The 17,938-nt window shown below is 35.9% G+C and overlaps 1 protein-coding gene across 2 annotated transcripts in view; it reads right to left on the bottom strand.

The window, feature by feature from the left end:
• Positions 1-17,938, bottom strand: part of LOC111053135 — an 88,459-nt gene that overhangs the window by 42,286 nt on the left and 28,235 nt on the right. The window contains exon 1 of one of the 2 annotated variants that reach the window (XM_039436805.1): positions 15,500-15,550. The exons of the other annotated variant lie outside the window; for it this stretch is intronic. Within the exon in view, the coding sequence (XP_039292739.1) occupies positions 15,500-15,529 (30 nt within the window). The 5' untranslated portion in view covers positions 15,530-15,550. Of the gene's footprint in view, positions 1-15,499; positions 15,551-17,938 lie in introns of those variants that run through there. 2 annotated transcript variants of the gene reach the window in all.

Genomic DNA, 17,938 nt, shown 5'->3' with positions numbered 1-17,938 from the left:
CTGGTTGTTATAACAATCTCGTTAACAATAATTAACTAGTCAAAAATGATACTCTTGAAATATTTCAATCTCTACTACTTCTCCTTCTTCTTCTTCTTCTTCTTCTTCTTCTTCTTCTTCTTCTTTTTCTTCTTTCTTCTTCTTCTTTTCTTCTTCTTCTTCTTCTTCTTCGTCTTCTTCTTCTTCTTCCCACCATCAACTGGTTGTTATAACAATCTCGTTAACAATAATTAACTAGTCAAAAATGATACTCTTGAAATATTTCAATCTCTACTACAGTTGATTCCTGCAAACGAGTTCTTCGGTGTGATTTAACCAAAATCTGTAGTGTGGAGTAAGAAAGAAAATGAAAAAGAAAAAATCTAGAGTGATTGTGAGAAGATAAATGTAAAAAGAACAAGAAAACTTGAGAAGAGGAAAAGCAGCGACCAAGAACAATGGAAAGAACAATATCGGAAACATCCTTTCTTGGTGATGGGGCCTCGTTAATTTTTATCATTACAAGTCTACAATCGTTTCTCCTTTCTCTATTTTCTTCTTTAGAAGGGAGAAGGTTATGAATGAGAGTGGGGGGGAGAGGACGTTTACATCCCTTATGTTCTCACTCGTGGGCGGTTATAACATTTTCCTCCACACTTCATACTGTCAGCTTCCCTTATATGAAACATCATCTTCTCCCATCCAACCAACGCTGACCGTTCACAGTGAATCTTTCAAGAATAAATCTCCAGATCTCTCTACTTTTTCCCCACTGAATATCGCAGCTCTGTCTCTTTAGAAAACGCCTACCGCACACAATTTGCAGGGAAATTTATGTTTGTCCCTGATATTTCTGTGGGGTTGGTAGCTGTGTAGAACAACTCAAACATTATGCTATTATGGGGTTGTAAAGGGAGGTGGCAAGAATTTTCTGGTTTTTGTTTTGGACGTTTTTTCTCTCCAATCTCACGCTCGGTTGAGAGATGCTGTTCTGAATGCTGAGCGGAGAATGCGGCTGGTAAACAAATGCTGCGAATTTGTGTGTGAGAGAGAAATGGAGGTGGAGGAGAAAAAGAAGAAAGAGGTGGTGGAAGAGAAAGAGGAGGCGGATGAGGCGGAGGAGAAGAAGGAGGATGAAGATGAGGAGAAGGATAATGAGGTGAAGGAGGATAAGGTGGAGGAGAAGGTTGAGGAAAAAGAAAATTGGGATAAGAACGTGTTAGGAAATAGGGACTGGGTAGAATAATATATATTTTATATCTCATACTTCTGATTGGAGTTGTAACAAGGCTAGAATAGTATCTTACGTCACATGGACGGGAAGGGGCCTTTTGCAGCCGAAAATGATGTTACTAGTCGAGGCGTTAGCCGAGACTGGAATTTCATTCGCGCACTGCAAAAGATATTCACGTCCAAGTAACGTACACTTTTTCTTGTCATAATGATCAGAAGAAAAATAACTTAATTGAGAAATAGAAAACATTACGTGCTTGTGTTGAATTTACTACTATCCTATAAACATAACCTAGTTTACAAGTTCAGAATTTTGTGGAAATTGACAAAACCAATCTCTTTTCCAAACATCTCTTTTTCCAGTTATTGAATAATATTCAAAGCCAATTCAAATAACAGAACCAGGTTCAGCTGAAGATGTAGCAGGTGTTGTCGTGTAACTTGGTTCTCCAATTTGAATTGATATTTAATCAAATCAAATCAAATCAAATAAAATTTCATTTATTCAAGTAGTTGCATATAAAAGACAAGCTTCACAACATTGAATCGTCACAATCAATAAAAAAAAACACAGAAAAATACAATTAGTGCAAAGAGGAGACGTCAAAGAAAAACACTGTCCTAAAGAACAACCACTTTAACAAATAAAGTGGTAAAGACATCATAAACTATTATCATAGAGAAACAATAGCATACGTTTTCGCTATTGTTTCTCTTTGCTATTATCGTCTTATCCTCAAATTATTCTTCCACGGTAGATCATTCTCAATGATTCAATAAAGCCTCAGATAAAATAACATCAGTTATTTGCTACCGATAGAATATAGTTGAGCTTCATTTTTCAACGACGTACTTCACTGAAAATTCTATACAAACCCAAAAATTATCGAGACAAAATTCCACTCAACCTCTCAACAATCTTGTTCTCAATAATCTTAATTAACCTCTCATGAACCCTTCAAACCACATCAATCAATTCTGTAACATTATTAAATTCCGTGAATCTCGCCAATAAAACCTGTTCAACTACAGTCTGCTTCACAATTCATTTCAGATGAAAAGCATTGATACCATGGGAAGTATTGAGGGGAAACTGCTGACAGTTTATAGTGAATCTCACTACAGATTCCCTGAATTAATTTGATTTATTGGGGTATTTCAATAACGCTCAACCTTGGTTCGTATGTTGTAGATTTCCGGAATGATAGCCATTGTTCGAGAATTTGATTGGCCCTAAAATTTTGGCACATTCTCCCAAATAAATTATTGATTATAACAATATCATTAAATATAAAACCTCTTCTACTTGCTAAGATCAATCTTGAAATTTGACAGCAGTGGACTCAACTTCACTTTTATCATAGAGAAACGATAGCATAAGTAGATATCCCATGGTATAGGGCGTTTATGTCGCAACTTTTACTGTTATCCCAAGCCGATAGTTCATGTAGTTCTTTCCTATGCAGCTGTGTGACGCTGGTAGTCTCTCAAATTGTGCCGTTCATAAACTATAACCCAAAAAAACAGTAAAAATTGGCAATAATCGACAGTAATCGGCTTGAGATAACAGTAAAAATTGCGACATAAATTCCCTATACCATGGGATATCTACTTACGCTATTGTTTCTCTATGCTTTTATCTTGTATCCTTTTGTATTCTCCTATCTTGTTGTCTTTTTTTCTTCAGGGCTTCTTTTCAATAAGAATAAAAATATAAATCTGAGTACCGTTTCCAAATTATTTCGTCACGACATGTTTCGGCTACTAATGCCATTATTTATGCCATTATGTCGTTCCATTATGATGTGGCCATTTGATACTAATGCCATTATGATGTGGTTCTATCTCCTATCTTGACTTGAAACACTGAGTGCTGGTTTTTATAGACCTTGGTTTGTCAAGTTCTGTTATTCGAGAGCTCAGGCCCGGTTGCACAAAAGCCGGTTAAAGTTCAACCGTGATTAATATTCCACAAGTACCAATCAGAGAAGCCGTCTTTTCAAAAACGCCTTCTCTGATTGGCTCTCGTGGAATCAATCTCGGTTAAAATTTAACTCGGGTAAAATTTTCCTTGTTTCTTTCTCTCAATTTTCAATTTCTTTGTAGAGTGATTATTGTTTTTTTTTTATTGGGGAGCAACTTTTGGGATTTTCCCGTATGCTCCAACATCGTTGTTAATTAATAAATAGATGAAATGGCGATTTTGCAATGCATCACGGAATCCTGTCATGGCCTGCATTTATAGACCTTGGACAGATAAGATGAAATAGCAAAGTCAAAGGTCGTGAATACTCCCTATGTATGCATTATTAGCCAAGCTCTGAACATAGTTCTAATCGGCTTTTAAATTTAAACATCCCACTCAATTATTGTTTTGTAATATAAGAAATCACATTTCAGTTTGAAACCAAATCTCTGATTGGCTTAGTCTATATTGATGGAACTGAAACGGAAATTCCCCTTACACACAGATGGATCGTCTAGTTGAGTGACTCCAAAATATGTTGTATATAGGGCGTATATATGGGTAGAGAAAATGAGCAAATACTTTTTTGATGAAGAAGCGCTGTTGATATTTCATGATCCTGTATCATGTTTTTGGTAACTAAATGAGAATTTCCTGAATTACTCACTTAGAATTTGAATAGGTTCTAACCTATTCCTGATCAGATTACCCAACACGTGAAACCATCATATGATATCGGCATGGGTTCATGTACAGTATCACATGAACCTATCACCTCAAGTTAACATAATAGTCTATCTCACTCAACTCTCTACCAATACATCATTATGTTCAATTGTAACTAGAAACTTATTGGAGCAAACTCCTCCAATAGCATTCCCGTTGATATCATTGCCTACAACTTGATTAGAGCCAAGCTTCACTTCAAGACTAGTTAGCAATATGGTCTTCCTCACGTGATACCCCCTCCCATACATACATGTTGTTCAATTGTAACTAGAAACTTATTGGGCTATCTCTTCTCAAATTGATAGTCTACCTAATGATAACCTTAATCAATCAATACATTCACCTGAACCCTATCTCAATCCATACATATTTGATGTTTAATTATTGTAACTAGAAACTTATTGGAGCTAACTTCTCAAATTGATAGTATACCTAATGATACCTTGATCAATCAATACCTTCACCTGAACACTATATATCACCTCAATCTATCTCAACTAAATCAACAACACTACCTCAACCAAACGTTCAAATTGATGTAACCAGAAACTTATCAATTGATTGGAGCATCAATTTCAATGAGCAGGGACACCAATTGCACATGATATCGTCACCTCATGAGCAATCAACATTATTGGATGCTTCAATATGTGTGTTGAAATTGGTGATTGGACTTCAATTGGTGTTCAAGCTCATGAATCAATATCAGTAATTAAATTTCCAGCATGAGGACACGAATTACATATGTTGATGAGTATTGGCATAGAGAAACAATAGCGTAAGTGCTATCGTTTGCTATTGTTTCTACTGAGAAATTTTACAACAATATCATTATTTTATCTTGATTCTGAACTACATTTTGTATATATTTGATAATGAGTTACAATTATTTTATGATTGTATATATTTAATAATATCGATATGGTATTGGCATGCTGTGGTATTATGATTGGTTAAACATCACAGGGAATGTATACTTGGAATTGGAAGGTGGAATTCAAGGAAAAGAGAAACAACAAGAGAACCTTCCATTGGAGAAGAGAATTGGGTGAAACTTGTGGTGGAAGGATGAAATTAGAATTTATTTATTTATTTATTCAACCATTCAGAATTATACAACTTATAGAAAAGTACCACAGGCTAACTTACGCCCAAAACTGTTCCAATTCTAATTTATACAATTGAGTGGGAGGTGAACGAGAGGACATGAAGAGGTTGGCAGTGAGCAAGAAAACAGAGAGAGAGACACCGAGGGAGGGAGAGAGATGGAGAACAATGAAGGAGTAGATAGGATTGGTTTAGAGGTACTTATGACCTCTGGCGACTGAGATAGCCACACCTCTAAGCTGCAGGATTATTGGATTTGTGTTATCAGTAGGTGACAGTAATACTCCACTCAATGGTCATCCAATTAGATATTATAATCTATCATGAATTCTATGAGATCTTGATATCAGAAAAATGATTGCAAATGAATTAGGACATAGCCACCTCTAATACAAGGCTCCGGCCTACGATATTGCAACGTCGCAGCAGAGAAAACTTTTATAATTATTCTTCTATAAGGAAAACTTCTTTTATTTGTATTCTGTGGTCGCAGCTTAAGCCTAGAATCTAATACATGATTGGTGAAAAAGATTTAAAAAAATACCAGCTGATTTTTTTCACCAATCATGTATTAGATTCTAGGCCTACGCTGCGACGTTGCAATATCGTAGGCCGGGGCCTTGTATTAGAAGTGGCTATTATTAGGATGAATAATTTTCATAGACCCACGTCGTTTGTGTAGAGATTTTGATGTTATAACTTTCAAATGTACGATGTTGGTAAGCATCAACAAAAAAATGTAATGCAATGTTTATGGACATAATTTGTAAAGAATAACTATTTGAATCCTTTATAATAATTGTTATATTTTTCGGTTAGTTGAAAACGATAATCATTAAAATTTGCTTTTCAAGGCCCTGAATATAACAGGAAATATAGATGTAAGTAACCTTTTTAAAATTATTTAGTCACAACATGTTTTATTCTAACAATCACTTGATATACTATATATATATAAAAGCGAAATGGCACTCACTCACTGACTGACTGACTGACTCACTCACTCACTCACTCGCATAACTAAAAATCTACTGGACCAAAACGTTCAAATTTGGTAGGTATGTTCAGTTGGCCCTTTAGAGGCGCACTAAGAAATCTTTGGCAATATTTTAACTCTAAGGGTTGTTTTTAAGGGTTTAAAGTTCGTCTTTTGGCATGTATATTCTTCTTCTCCCATCTCTTCATTATAATTGAAATTTCCATATCATATGTTACTATAGAACTATAATCTAGATAGAGTACCTCTTCGAAACAGTTGTTAACTGGCAACTAAATTAATAATTTTGTCAGGTTGGCATTAAGTTGAGTTGACTTTGTTAGGTTGGTACCAAGTTGAAGATTTAAATGCATTTATCGCGGAAAAATTAATTGGGCACTGCTACTTCAATCCTGGGAATATTATATTACAAGCCGTCAGGCTCGCTTCGCTCGCCATATCCGTTTAGTCAGACGTTTAGTCTGGACCCCCGACTGGATTGTCCTAACATATAATAAAAATGCTCAAATGAAAAATGCAGGCGAGCGAAGCGAGCCTGCTGATCTTCTTCATGGACGATCCAGTCGGGGGTCCAGGGAGCGGAGCCCCCTGGCTAGACGGATATGGCGAGCGAAGCAAGCCTGTCGGCTAGTGGCATAATATAGCCAACACATGTTGTGACTAAATGGTTCTAAAAAAGGTACTTGGATTTCTATTTCTATTCATATTCAAGAGTAGCCCTAAAGAAAAAAAGGATAAAATATACTCTTACTAGCCGTCAGACTCGCTTCGCTCGCCATATCCGTCTAGCCAGGGGGCTGCGCCCCCTGGACCCCCGACTTGATCGTCCAAGAATGAGATCAGCAGGCTCGCTCCGCTCGCCTGCATTTTTCATTTGAGCATTTTTATCATATTATGTTAGGACGATCCAGTCGGGGATCCAGACTAAACGAATATGGCGAGCGAAGCGAGTTAAATTATTAGTTAAAAATTATTAATTTAGTTACCAGTTAACAACTGTTTCAAAGAGGTACTCTCTCTAGATTATAGTTCTATATTAACATATGGTATGGACATTTTCCAATTATAATTAAGAGAATAAGAAGAATATACATGCTAAAAGACGAACTTTAAACCCTTAAAAACCACCCTTAGTGTTGAAATATTGCCAAAAGATTTTTAGTGCGCCTCTAAAGGGCCAACTGAACATAGCTACCAAATATGAACGTTTTTGGTCCGGTAGATTTTTAGTACTGCGAGTGAGTGAGTGAGTCAGTCTGTCAGTCAGTGAGTGAGTGCCATTTCGCTTTTATATATATATTGTGATGAATCGTTTTAAATAAACCTCATGAGAAGGAGAGAACTAGCCAGAAAATTGTGATTACCTTTTTAAAATGAAAGAATTTGCTAAAGGAATAGTTAGCGACCGAGCGATAAAGCTTCCTTATCAGTAACTGTATATCAGATAAGAGTACCGTTCTGTACTGCATATTTTCTAAAGAATTATTTCATAAAATTATAATTATTCTGCAAATAAAGCACGAACCATTTATGAATTACTCATTGAATTTTGAGGTTACACTTTGTTTACTATTGATCAGATGTTTTTGAAGCAGCTCAAACACAGCTGACTGATTCAACATATTGTAAAATGTCATGCCAGAATTCATGCAAGCTATAATATTATTTCTAAAAAAGTAAAAACTATCAATAAAGGACCAAGAATTTCGAATAAAAAAATAAAATGTACGTATTATTGTTGAAATTATTTATTACTTAAGAAATTATATTATAATGTCAAGTATTATTGTAACTAACTAGGTCATAGCATGAACATTATATTATTGATAAAAACAGCAGAATTAATTATAACAGTCTCAGACATAATATGAATTGTATAAGAATATTAAATTATTAATTATTGTTTCAACTGAACCACATGGTGATTGAATCTCTTTGGCAAGTCTAAGCCAATCATAGTGCATTGAAATAGCACCAAAAAGGTGATCGTTTGAAAACAACATAATATGTTAATCTGTTATCAGACAACAAACCTGCCCTATCATATATGCTAGCACATGTACATTGTATAAGAGGAACTATGTCTAGGAGATTAAGCAGTTTTAAGAATTAGACAAATTGAGTTATTATTGTAATTAAAGGAATTATGTATTGCTTGCCACTGATGTCACGTCTACGTCATAATCGTTCTACCAATGGCAAATTTTCATGCAAATTTATTACACCGAGATTTTCAGAAAAAAGATTCTAGCCAAGAAGCTGAGAAAAAGACCTCACTTCCCTTTTGAAATCCTCACCGTTCAGACCTCGTTAAAGTTACCAAGACCTAATTGTAAAATTTTCGTTCGATTTTATATGTTTTATTTGTGAGCCAATATTTTAGGCTATTCTATTTGTTATTCATAAGTCTATTTTCATCAATCGATAAATCAAAAGTTTAAAGTTAAATTATCCCTGAATTAATTTGGGAAGGAAATATTAAATTTAAATTCCACACGTGCTGAGACCGAAGCCTGGACCCGCTGCCGATCAAACGATTTTTGATCTAAAGAAGAAAACCACGACCGCCAAGGAGTTTCACTTGAGTTTTAAAATTTAAAGGGGCCCCAATTTACGCTTCGAAAAATATTACAGTGCAGAAAATATAAATTTTTTCTTCGTTAAATTATTGGCCACGCCGACAAGCGCTTATTAGTCATTAAGAGCCTAGAATTTATTCAATATAGAATTTATAAGAACTTGTAGTTGATTGACTATCCTCCGCTGCCAGAACCACGACCCCGAGCAAATTTTTAAAATATTTTATAATTTATTTTCACCATTTTTTCACAAACTGTTAAATTTTATCAATTGTAAAATTCTGTCGAATCATGCATGGTGTCATGCAAGCACAAGAAAATTTCTAACTCTTTTGTTAATGCTAAATTATTATCAATCTGTAAATCAAATTCTGAATCTGCACTGTGTGATCATATATTTTATTATAATATATTTCAATTTTGTTAATTCGTCTTCTGAGTTCGATTATTTCTCAAGCCTGTCAATTATTGTGTCTGATACGTTCTATATTATCAAGAACCGATCGAATACGATCATTGAAATAATTGAAGTAAGCTGGATATTGGAACAGGTCTCAGTGGATGTAGTGAGTGGGGTCGGATCTAGATATTTATTCTCTGTCCTTACCTGCTCATATATCAGCTTTTATCTGTTACCAACCTCGACTTAGGAGCGAATACATCAACCGTACAGCAGATGCAACCGGAGATCATATAATTTCCTACAATAGAGCTTAAAACCCGACAAGACTCTGTTCTCGAAATATATTCCGAACGATATCTGGTCCTTGTACCCTATCTTAATCTTCGGAATTTATTAGAGACGCAGTTCCGTAAATTATCTACATCGGGATTTTTGCTCGACCTGTATGATTTTGTGTGTTGTTTCATCACAGGTAATAGTTTTAAGATTTCAGTATTCAGTGTTTAGCGACCGCTACACTACTTATAAAAGTTGCATCACCATATAATCTGTCACAAGAAGAATCAAGGGTGAACGAGTGTTTAGGCCTCCTGCGATTCCGACAATAGTATTGAGTCTTGTAGTGAACCAATCAGTCTGGTGTACACTTAGCGTCCACACACGCAGTTACGAAATTTATAACCTCAACACCGTTGATTCAGTGCAAGATTCACTCTACGTATGTGAGGCGTGTGAAAAAACCGCTTTACACAATTTGCCGACCCAACGTGAAGCATTTAAATACAGCACTACATGATTTGGCCAGTAACGTGGGACTATTTACATTCCACATCTGATTCTTTATATGTGTATCGACTTATCCTTGGAGGTGAGAGTGACTCCCCCAGGAAAAGCCTTACAATATATAGATGTTACTATTCACTACGTACTATATACCGTCATCCACTGTACCATCCATTCAAAAACTGGAAGTTTAATTCATAAAACAAGTATCATTCGTTTCAATGGAATGTTTGAACATTTTAGAAAGTATGGAGAAAGTGATATGGAATGTGAAGATGCTACTACCATGGTGATATTCTCTGTTAAACTGGACAGAGCTCATGGTGGAGAACCTCTCCAATGATTAATTATCACTCTAACCGCTGGGGCACACTAGTTCATGCAAGTTCACTAACATCCTTTTCATGCAAGTTCACTAACATCCTGTTCATGCAAGTTCACTAACATCCTGCTCATGCAAGTTCACTAACATCCTGTTCATGCAAGTTCACTAACATCCTGTTCATGCAAGATCACTAACATCCTGTTCATGCAAGATCACTAACATCCTGTTCATGCATGTTCACTAACATCCTGTTCATGCAAGTTCACTAACATCCTGTACATGCAAGTTCACTAACATCCTGTTCATGCAAGTTCACTAACATCCTTTTTATGCAAGTTCACTAACATCCTTTTCATGCAAGTTCACTAACATCCTTTTCATGCAAGTTCACTAACATCCTGTTCATGCAAGTTCACTAACATCCTGTTCATGCAAGTTCACTAACATCCTGTTCATGCTTTGCACCCGGTCTATGCTTGTCAACCAACATCCTGTGAACACGGAGCATTGGGATCATTATGTGACCAAGTACCATCGTCACCATGGTGATAAATTGTTAATAAGTGTGGTCAAACTTCATCATCATAGGAAGCTGTTCCAGAGAGCGCTGTTGAATTTTTCAACAATGGTCTAGTCCGGCATAGGTCCCACTCATCCGGACAAACTTTGATAGGAGCCCCTCCCCTCATGTTGCCACCCTGTTGCCCCCTGTGCCTCTGTTGCCCCCTGTTGCCCCTTGTTGCCCCCTGTTGCTTCCCTGTTTACTGCACTTCCGGTAATCAATAAGCAAGCACTGTTCTGTTCCTATATCACGGGCTGATTGCTTCTCAACTCCCAAATTGCTCATTTTCTCTCCTCTCTTTGTTCTATGTCATCACTCTCTCTCGTACGTTTTCTCCGCTCCCTTTCATTCGTTCTCTTTTCTTTCTCTCCTTCGTTTCCCCCCTCTTTTATCTGGTTTTCTTCTCCCTTCCACCTCACCTTTATTATTTTGAATATTCATTCCGAAGAATCGACATTGATATGTCCAAAGCTCCGCCAATTTATGTAGATGCATAACAATATTATCTATAGTTATTCCAAATTGATTTTTTTATCATGTACAGTTCAATAATTATTTTCTTGGTCTATATTATTTAGATTCATCTATGATAATTTTGCTGTATTGTAAGCTATTATATTATATAAGTGTATAAGCCAGTATATATTGTAATCTACATAAATAAAGTACTCAATCAATCAACCTTTTGTTTCCTATAGTGAGGTCCACGTTATAATGACAGTATTTGATCAATTTTGGTTTTGCTATCCTTGTCTATCATTCGACATAACTGGTGGTACTATCCTTTTCTAGGTCCACAACGATGCCAATTATGTTTTTGACAGTGTACAAATATAATTAATTAATGCAGAGAATCGGCATCGCTATTCTTCTATCTTTATCCACTGCCATTATAACGTGGACCTCACTATACCACCTTCCTACTTTCTTCTTATAGTTCATATATGTTTTTTTTCTTATCATTTTCTGCAATCTCTTCCCCTTGTTGAAACCCAGTCATTTTTTTGCTGAGAGTGATGTTCACATGAATCCAGGCTTGTGCGTGGGTAAAAAAGCGGATGATGATGAGAGATGAGTAGGCCATCAGCTTCAGGTGGGATCCGAACCATCGAGGAGCTATATTTACGCTCGAAATGATTAAGCTTCAAGCTTCGTTTATTCTTGTATTGTATTCTCTCCTGTTTTGGATTCTTGTTTTATTCTGCTTGTTCTCTTTCATTGTTATTCTCTCTTGGTTTGTGTCCTCTTCCCTCCTTCAGTGTCTGTTCTCTTTGTTTTCTTTCTCATTCTCTGGACTTTCCTCTTTAATCTTGTTTTCTTCTCCCTTCCACCTCACCTTTATTATTTTGAATATTCATTCCGAAGAATGGACATTGATATGTCCAAAGCTCCGCCAATTTATGTAGATGCATAACAATATTATCTATAGTTATTCCAAATTGATTATTTATCATGTACAGTTCAATAATTATTTTCTTAGTCTATATTATGTAGATTCATCTATGATAATTTTGCTGTATTGTAAGCTATCGTATGCTATATGTCCAAAGCTCCGCCAATTTATGTAGATGCATAACAATATCATCTATAGTTATTCCAAATTGATTTTTTAATCATGTACAGTTCAATAATTATTTTCTTGGTCTATATTATGTAGATTCATCTATGATAATTTTGCTGTATTGTAAGCTATTATATATAAGTGTATAAGCCAGTATATATTGTAATCTACATAATAAAGTACTCAATCAATCAACCTTTTGTTTCCTATAGTGTGGTCCACGTTATAATGACAGTATTTGATCAATTTTGGTTTTGCTATCCTTGTCTATCATTCGACATAACTGGTGGTACTATCCTTTTCTAGATCCATAACGATGTCAATTATGTTTTTGACAGTGTACAAATATAATTAATTAATGCAGAGAATCGGCATCGCTATTCTTCTATCTTTATCCACTGCCATTATAACGTGGACCTCACTATACCACCTTCCTACTTTCTTCTTATAGTTCATATATGTTTTTTTTCTTATCATTTTCTGCAATCTCTTCCCCTTGTTGAAACCCAGTCATTTTTTTGCTGAGAGTGATGTTCACATGAATCCAGGCTTGTGCGTGGGTAAAAAAGCGGATGATGATGAGAGATGAGTAGGCCATCAGCTTCAGGTGGGATCCGAACCATCGAGGAGCTATATTTACGCTCGAAATGATTAAGCTTCAAGCTTCGTTTATTCTTGTATTGTATTCTCTCCTGTTTTGGATTCTTGTTTTATTCTGCTTGTTCTCTTTCATTGTTATTCTCTCTTGGTTTGTGTCCTCTTCCCTCCTTCAGTGTCTGTTCTCTTTGTTTTCTTTCTCATTCTCTGGACTTTCCTCTTTAATCTTGCTCCTCTTCTCGTTCAGCCTCTCCATCTCCTCGTCCTTCTGCCACTCCTTTCTCCCCCTCTTCCTCGTACCAGGACAAGTATCCTTCATCTTCTTCTTTTTCTTCTTCTTCTTCTTCTTCTTCTCCTTCTTCATCGTATTCGCCTTCTTCAGTTCCTGCTTCATCCTTCTTCTACTTCTGATGTCTCCTTCTCCTTTATCTCCTTCTTCTTCTTCTACTACTTCTTCTTCTTCTTCTCTTTTTTCTTCCAATCCTTTTACTTCTTCTTCTTCTCTCTCTACGTCTCCCTTACACCCTACCAGCCATAGGCCATGGTATCCATTGTAGAATATAGTGAAAAGTTGTAAGTTGTGAGTGATTGGGGGGGGGGTCTGCTTGCGCCCACCAACTTTGCACTCGACTGGAGCGTACAGGAAACACTAATCGACAAGAGTAAAGAGTAGCCTCCCTCCAACAGTCCTTGCCAATGAAATTGAGAGTCAGCTCTCAGCTGTGGTTTGCTGCCTTTGATCTGCCCAATTATTGGCCTTTTCTACCTTCAAGCTATCAACCCCGATTATTACACTCATTCTACAGAGTATTTGGATGTAATAGCCCCATAATGCCTGACTCTCTATATAATATCACTCTCCACCTTTCTATAGTTTTCTATAAAGAGTGAGTCATATGTATGCGAACCCTTCAATAAGTTGGAAACTGTTGTAGATATTACTGTAACTTCCAGGATAAGTTATTGGTCAATTCTCTACCTTTTGACGTACAACTGAATTTCACCCCTTATAAGGGGGGATTTAGGAGTTGTAACTCGAATATTTTAAATGTAAACACCCATTGTGTGATACATCATTTGAAAAGCTTTTTCTAAACAAGAAAGATGGTATCGATAAAAATATTCTATGATACTTGTATCCGAAATGGCGGCTGATTGAAGTTTTAGTTTTTAAAAAATTGAGGGCTTGTAGCTCAAATATTTTGAATGTAAACACCCATTGCGTGATACATCATTTCAAATGCCTTTTCAAAACGAGAAAAGATTACATCAATTATGATGTTTTATGATACTTTTATAAAAAATGATGGCGGCTGATTGAACTTTATCAATTATTTTTCCCTTTTCCTTTTTGTGTAGTTGAGAAGTTAATATTGTGGTAATTATCATATTAAATGAAAAAGACTGAGAAATTGTCAAAAAACCACTGATTTATTGATAATTAGAAAGACCGGTTTCAGTTATTACACCATTGTCAATCTCTGTTAAACCATTTATCAGTTATTATTTCTTCAAAAACTAAAACTTCAATCAGCCGCCATTTTGGATACAAGTATCATAGAAAATTTTAATTAATGTTATTATCCTTGTTTTAAAAAGACCTTCCAAATGATGTACCACACAATGGGTGTTTACATTTAAAATGTTCGAGTTACAACCTCTAAATGAGGTCTACGTCAAAAGGTAGAGAATTTGACCAATAGCTTATCCTGGAAGTTACAGTATTATATCTACAACATTCTCCAATTTATTGAAGGGCTCCCATACATATGACACTCTGTATATGAAGACAATTGGAATCTGAAGAGTAAGCCATAGTTAATAATATTTAAACCTCTGTTGTCTAATACTACTACAATCCGTCAGCCCGTCACTATGTATATTTGTACCTTTGTTAAATGAATCTTTTTTTCAAAAACCATGTTGCGCTGTTCGTTATCTCATCTTATGATATACTAGCAGGTAACTCGTGCTCCACAAGTATCCAATAAAAAACTTGATAATCTTGACAATCTTGAAGAGTTTGAAATAGATCTATAACCATCCTCTGTAAAGTGATTCCCTCTTATTGCCAATTATGGAATGTTATACCCAAATATAATAGTTATTTGTGCAACTAGTGCGCAAAGTGACAGTTTGCTGCACCGAAAGAAACGTTTACGCCCGAGCCGTAGGCGAGGGCGGAATGGTTTCTTGAGTGCAGCAGAGGAACTTTGCGCACGTATTTCACATTAAGTTTTTCCTACAGTTACCATTGAATATGAAAAGTGGGTAATTATGGGTAAAATTGCCTGAAATGCATCAAATGTTTTTCTGTGTAATTTTATTATTGATATAAACCTTAATCCTAAAAATCCTAAAGTCCTCGTTGTCCTTGGTTATAATATATAATGAATAATAATTAGCGCGTTGTGCTTGGTTGCACCTCTGCTCACTATAGCAGCCACAGCAGTCACTGTTACCAACTTCATTTCGATTTTGCTGCACTGTTGCTCCATATAACCTACTAAGTATTTTGCGTTGCCATGTTGCAAATCTGGAGTGCAGAAAATTTTTTCCCGCACTAGTGCGGAAAAGTGATTCTTTGCGTTCTGTAATCAGTGCAGCAATGGCCACTTATCAACGTAACTGTAGGAAAAGCATTAAACAATACAACATTCTTATATTTTGCATCCTACTTGAACTAACATCAACTCCATTTCTGTCATTTCCTTCCTCTCTTCTTCTTCATCTCTCTCACACTTCTGTTCCTTCTCTCCCGTCTTCCATTCTATCTATCTCTATCTATCTATCTACTCTATCTTCTTCTTCACCCGCTCTTCTATGGGCAAGCTTCAATGATTACATCGATAAAGTTCCCATCATTCAAAACTCAACTCCACATACGTGATGCACTTAAAATCACGATGTAACTCCTACACTGGTTTTCAGAATTTCAAAACTCAGGTTTTCAGAGAATTCGAGGTAGACTGCTAACGTTCAAAGTTCTGAAATCCAATCAGGAAATCAATCTGAACGCAGAGTTCAGAACACTGAATAAAGCTGAACTTAGAAAATACATTGAATATATTTGAACTCAAAATAAACATGATCACATGGTATATTTGAACTTAAAGTATACATAGAACCTGCACCCCTGTTCTGTGAACTCCCCTGAGTCCAAAAAAGTGGTATTTTGGTATTGGTCTGTGTGTGTGTGTGTGTGTGTGTGTGTGTGTGTGTGTGTGTACACGATATCTCATCTCTCAATTAACGGATTGACTTGAAATTTGGAAAGTCCTTACAATATAAGGATCCGACACGAACAGTTTCGATCAAATGCGATTCAAGATGGCGGCTAAAATGGCAAAAATGTTGTCATAAACAGGGTTTTTAGCGATTTTCTCGAAAACGGCTCCAACGATTTCGATTAAAGTTATACCTAAAATAGGATAAGCTCTATCAACTGCCACAAGTCCCATATCTGTAAAAATTTCAGGAGCTCCGCCCCATCTATGCAAAGTTTGATTTTAGATTCTCAATTATCAGGCTTTAGATACTATTTAAACAAAACATTTCAAGTGGAGAGATTCAGCATAAAAATCTCTAGAATTAATGTTCAGTGACATTTTCACCTAAAATTAAAAATAAGCTTGAAATTCGAGAAAATGTGTTTATCCAATAAGGCAAACTGTTAGCAACTGTTGATTCTATTAAATCATTCACTACGAAGAGATAGCAGAACTCGTGTGTCTCCAGCGTTATTGCCCTGTCACCAGCTGGCTCAGATCTTTGTTTATAAATAGACTTGAGATATGTGGGAGCACTAGCGTCAGGTGATCAATTTTCATAACGGCAAGGAAAGTTGTGTGAGCGCGCCACACCAGATTTTTTGCGTAGTAACTAGATAGCAGGGGATAGAGAAACTTCAGATAGCACTTCACTTTTTTGAAGTTAGTTCTCTTTTCACCATCTATTATTATGAAGAAATCCAATATAGCTTATATTGTTACATAGTTTATTCAGTTTCATGCATATCCTTAAACGCATCTTGTAGAGAGTACCCCCCAAAGTTTCACAGTTATGATGAACGGGCGTATTTCCACCATGGACAGAAGGGACACATCCCCCTAATATTTGGAAACAATAGTTTCATCCCCCCCCCAAAACAATGTAAGTTTGAAAACTCAAGCAAAAATTATGCAAATTTGTAAAAATTGTTAATCAAGTTAAACTAAGCCTATAAAGTTGGTTGAGATAGTGCTTTTTGGGAGCCAACATTCAAGAATTCTAGCTTGTTATCTAATAATGAGTAGGCCTTCTGCAAAATCACTATTTTTTGGATACAAAACAGCAGTCATTAGGTAATGTCAGAGGCCCTGAAATTGATCAGTTGCGACCTGAAAACTCTGACACCAGACCTGAGCCAGCCAGGTCACTCGATATTATTATTATTATTATTACTATTTTTTTAAACAATTTGATGACTAATAAAATTCTACTCCATTCTATTCTATTTTTTAATTAATCAAAAAACAATTGGCCTTTGACATTTTCAAGGGAAATCGGAATAGTAAGTGGCCTACTGATCACAAAAAAAAATTGAATGGAATGTTTGTTTTCAATTGGAAATTGCGTGAAATCGCACCAAATTGAAGGTATATTTTCAAAATTTTCCGGGGGAGGACCCCAGAACCCTCATTTTGTTGGAGGTATTCCATACCCCCCACACCCCCCGTGATTCCATCAAACTTTAGGTGCTTTCTATTTCAATGATCCCCCGAGATTTTTTTCTGGCTATGTCACTGAGTTTTATCCTTATAGATTATATTAGATTGAACATAACTTATCATACACATGATGAACATATGTTTGTCAAGTTCTGTTCAATCTTATAGAATCTATAAAGATTGAGCTATCAACATTATACTTTGAACTGTTATTTGTTCTAGAAATGTTCAAACACCGGATCCTGGAGGAAAATCTGAATGCTTCAAAAATTGAGATTGAATAACTGAATTTAATAACTTTGGTGAAAATCCAGCTTAACTTTGGTGAGTCCTTTTCATTTTGAAAAAAGTTGGATCCAGATATCCATTCCCAACTAAATTCTACACGTGGAGTACTATCGTGGTATA

This window comes from Nilaparvata lugens, chromosome 10, assembly GCF_014356525.2.
Source record: "Nilaparvata lugens isolate BPH chromosome 10, ASM1435652v1, whole genome shotgun sequence".
In the NCBI taxonomy this organism is placed as follows: domain Eukaryota; kingdom Metazoa; phylum Arthropoda; class Insecta; order Hemiptera; family Delphacidae; genus Nilaparvata; species Nilaparvata lugens.
The sequence above is the reverse complement of the archived record's forward strand: the minus strand, read 5'-3'. Positions and strand labels throughout refer to the sequence as shown.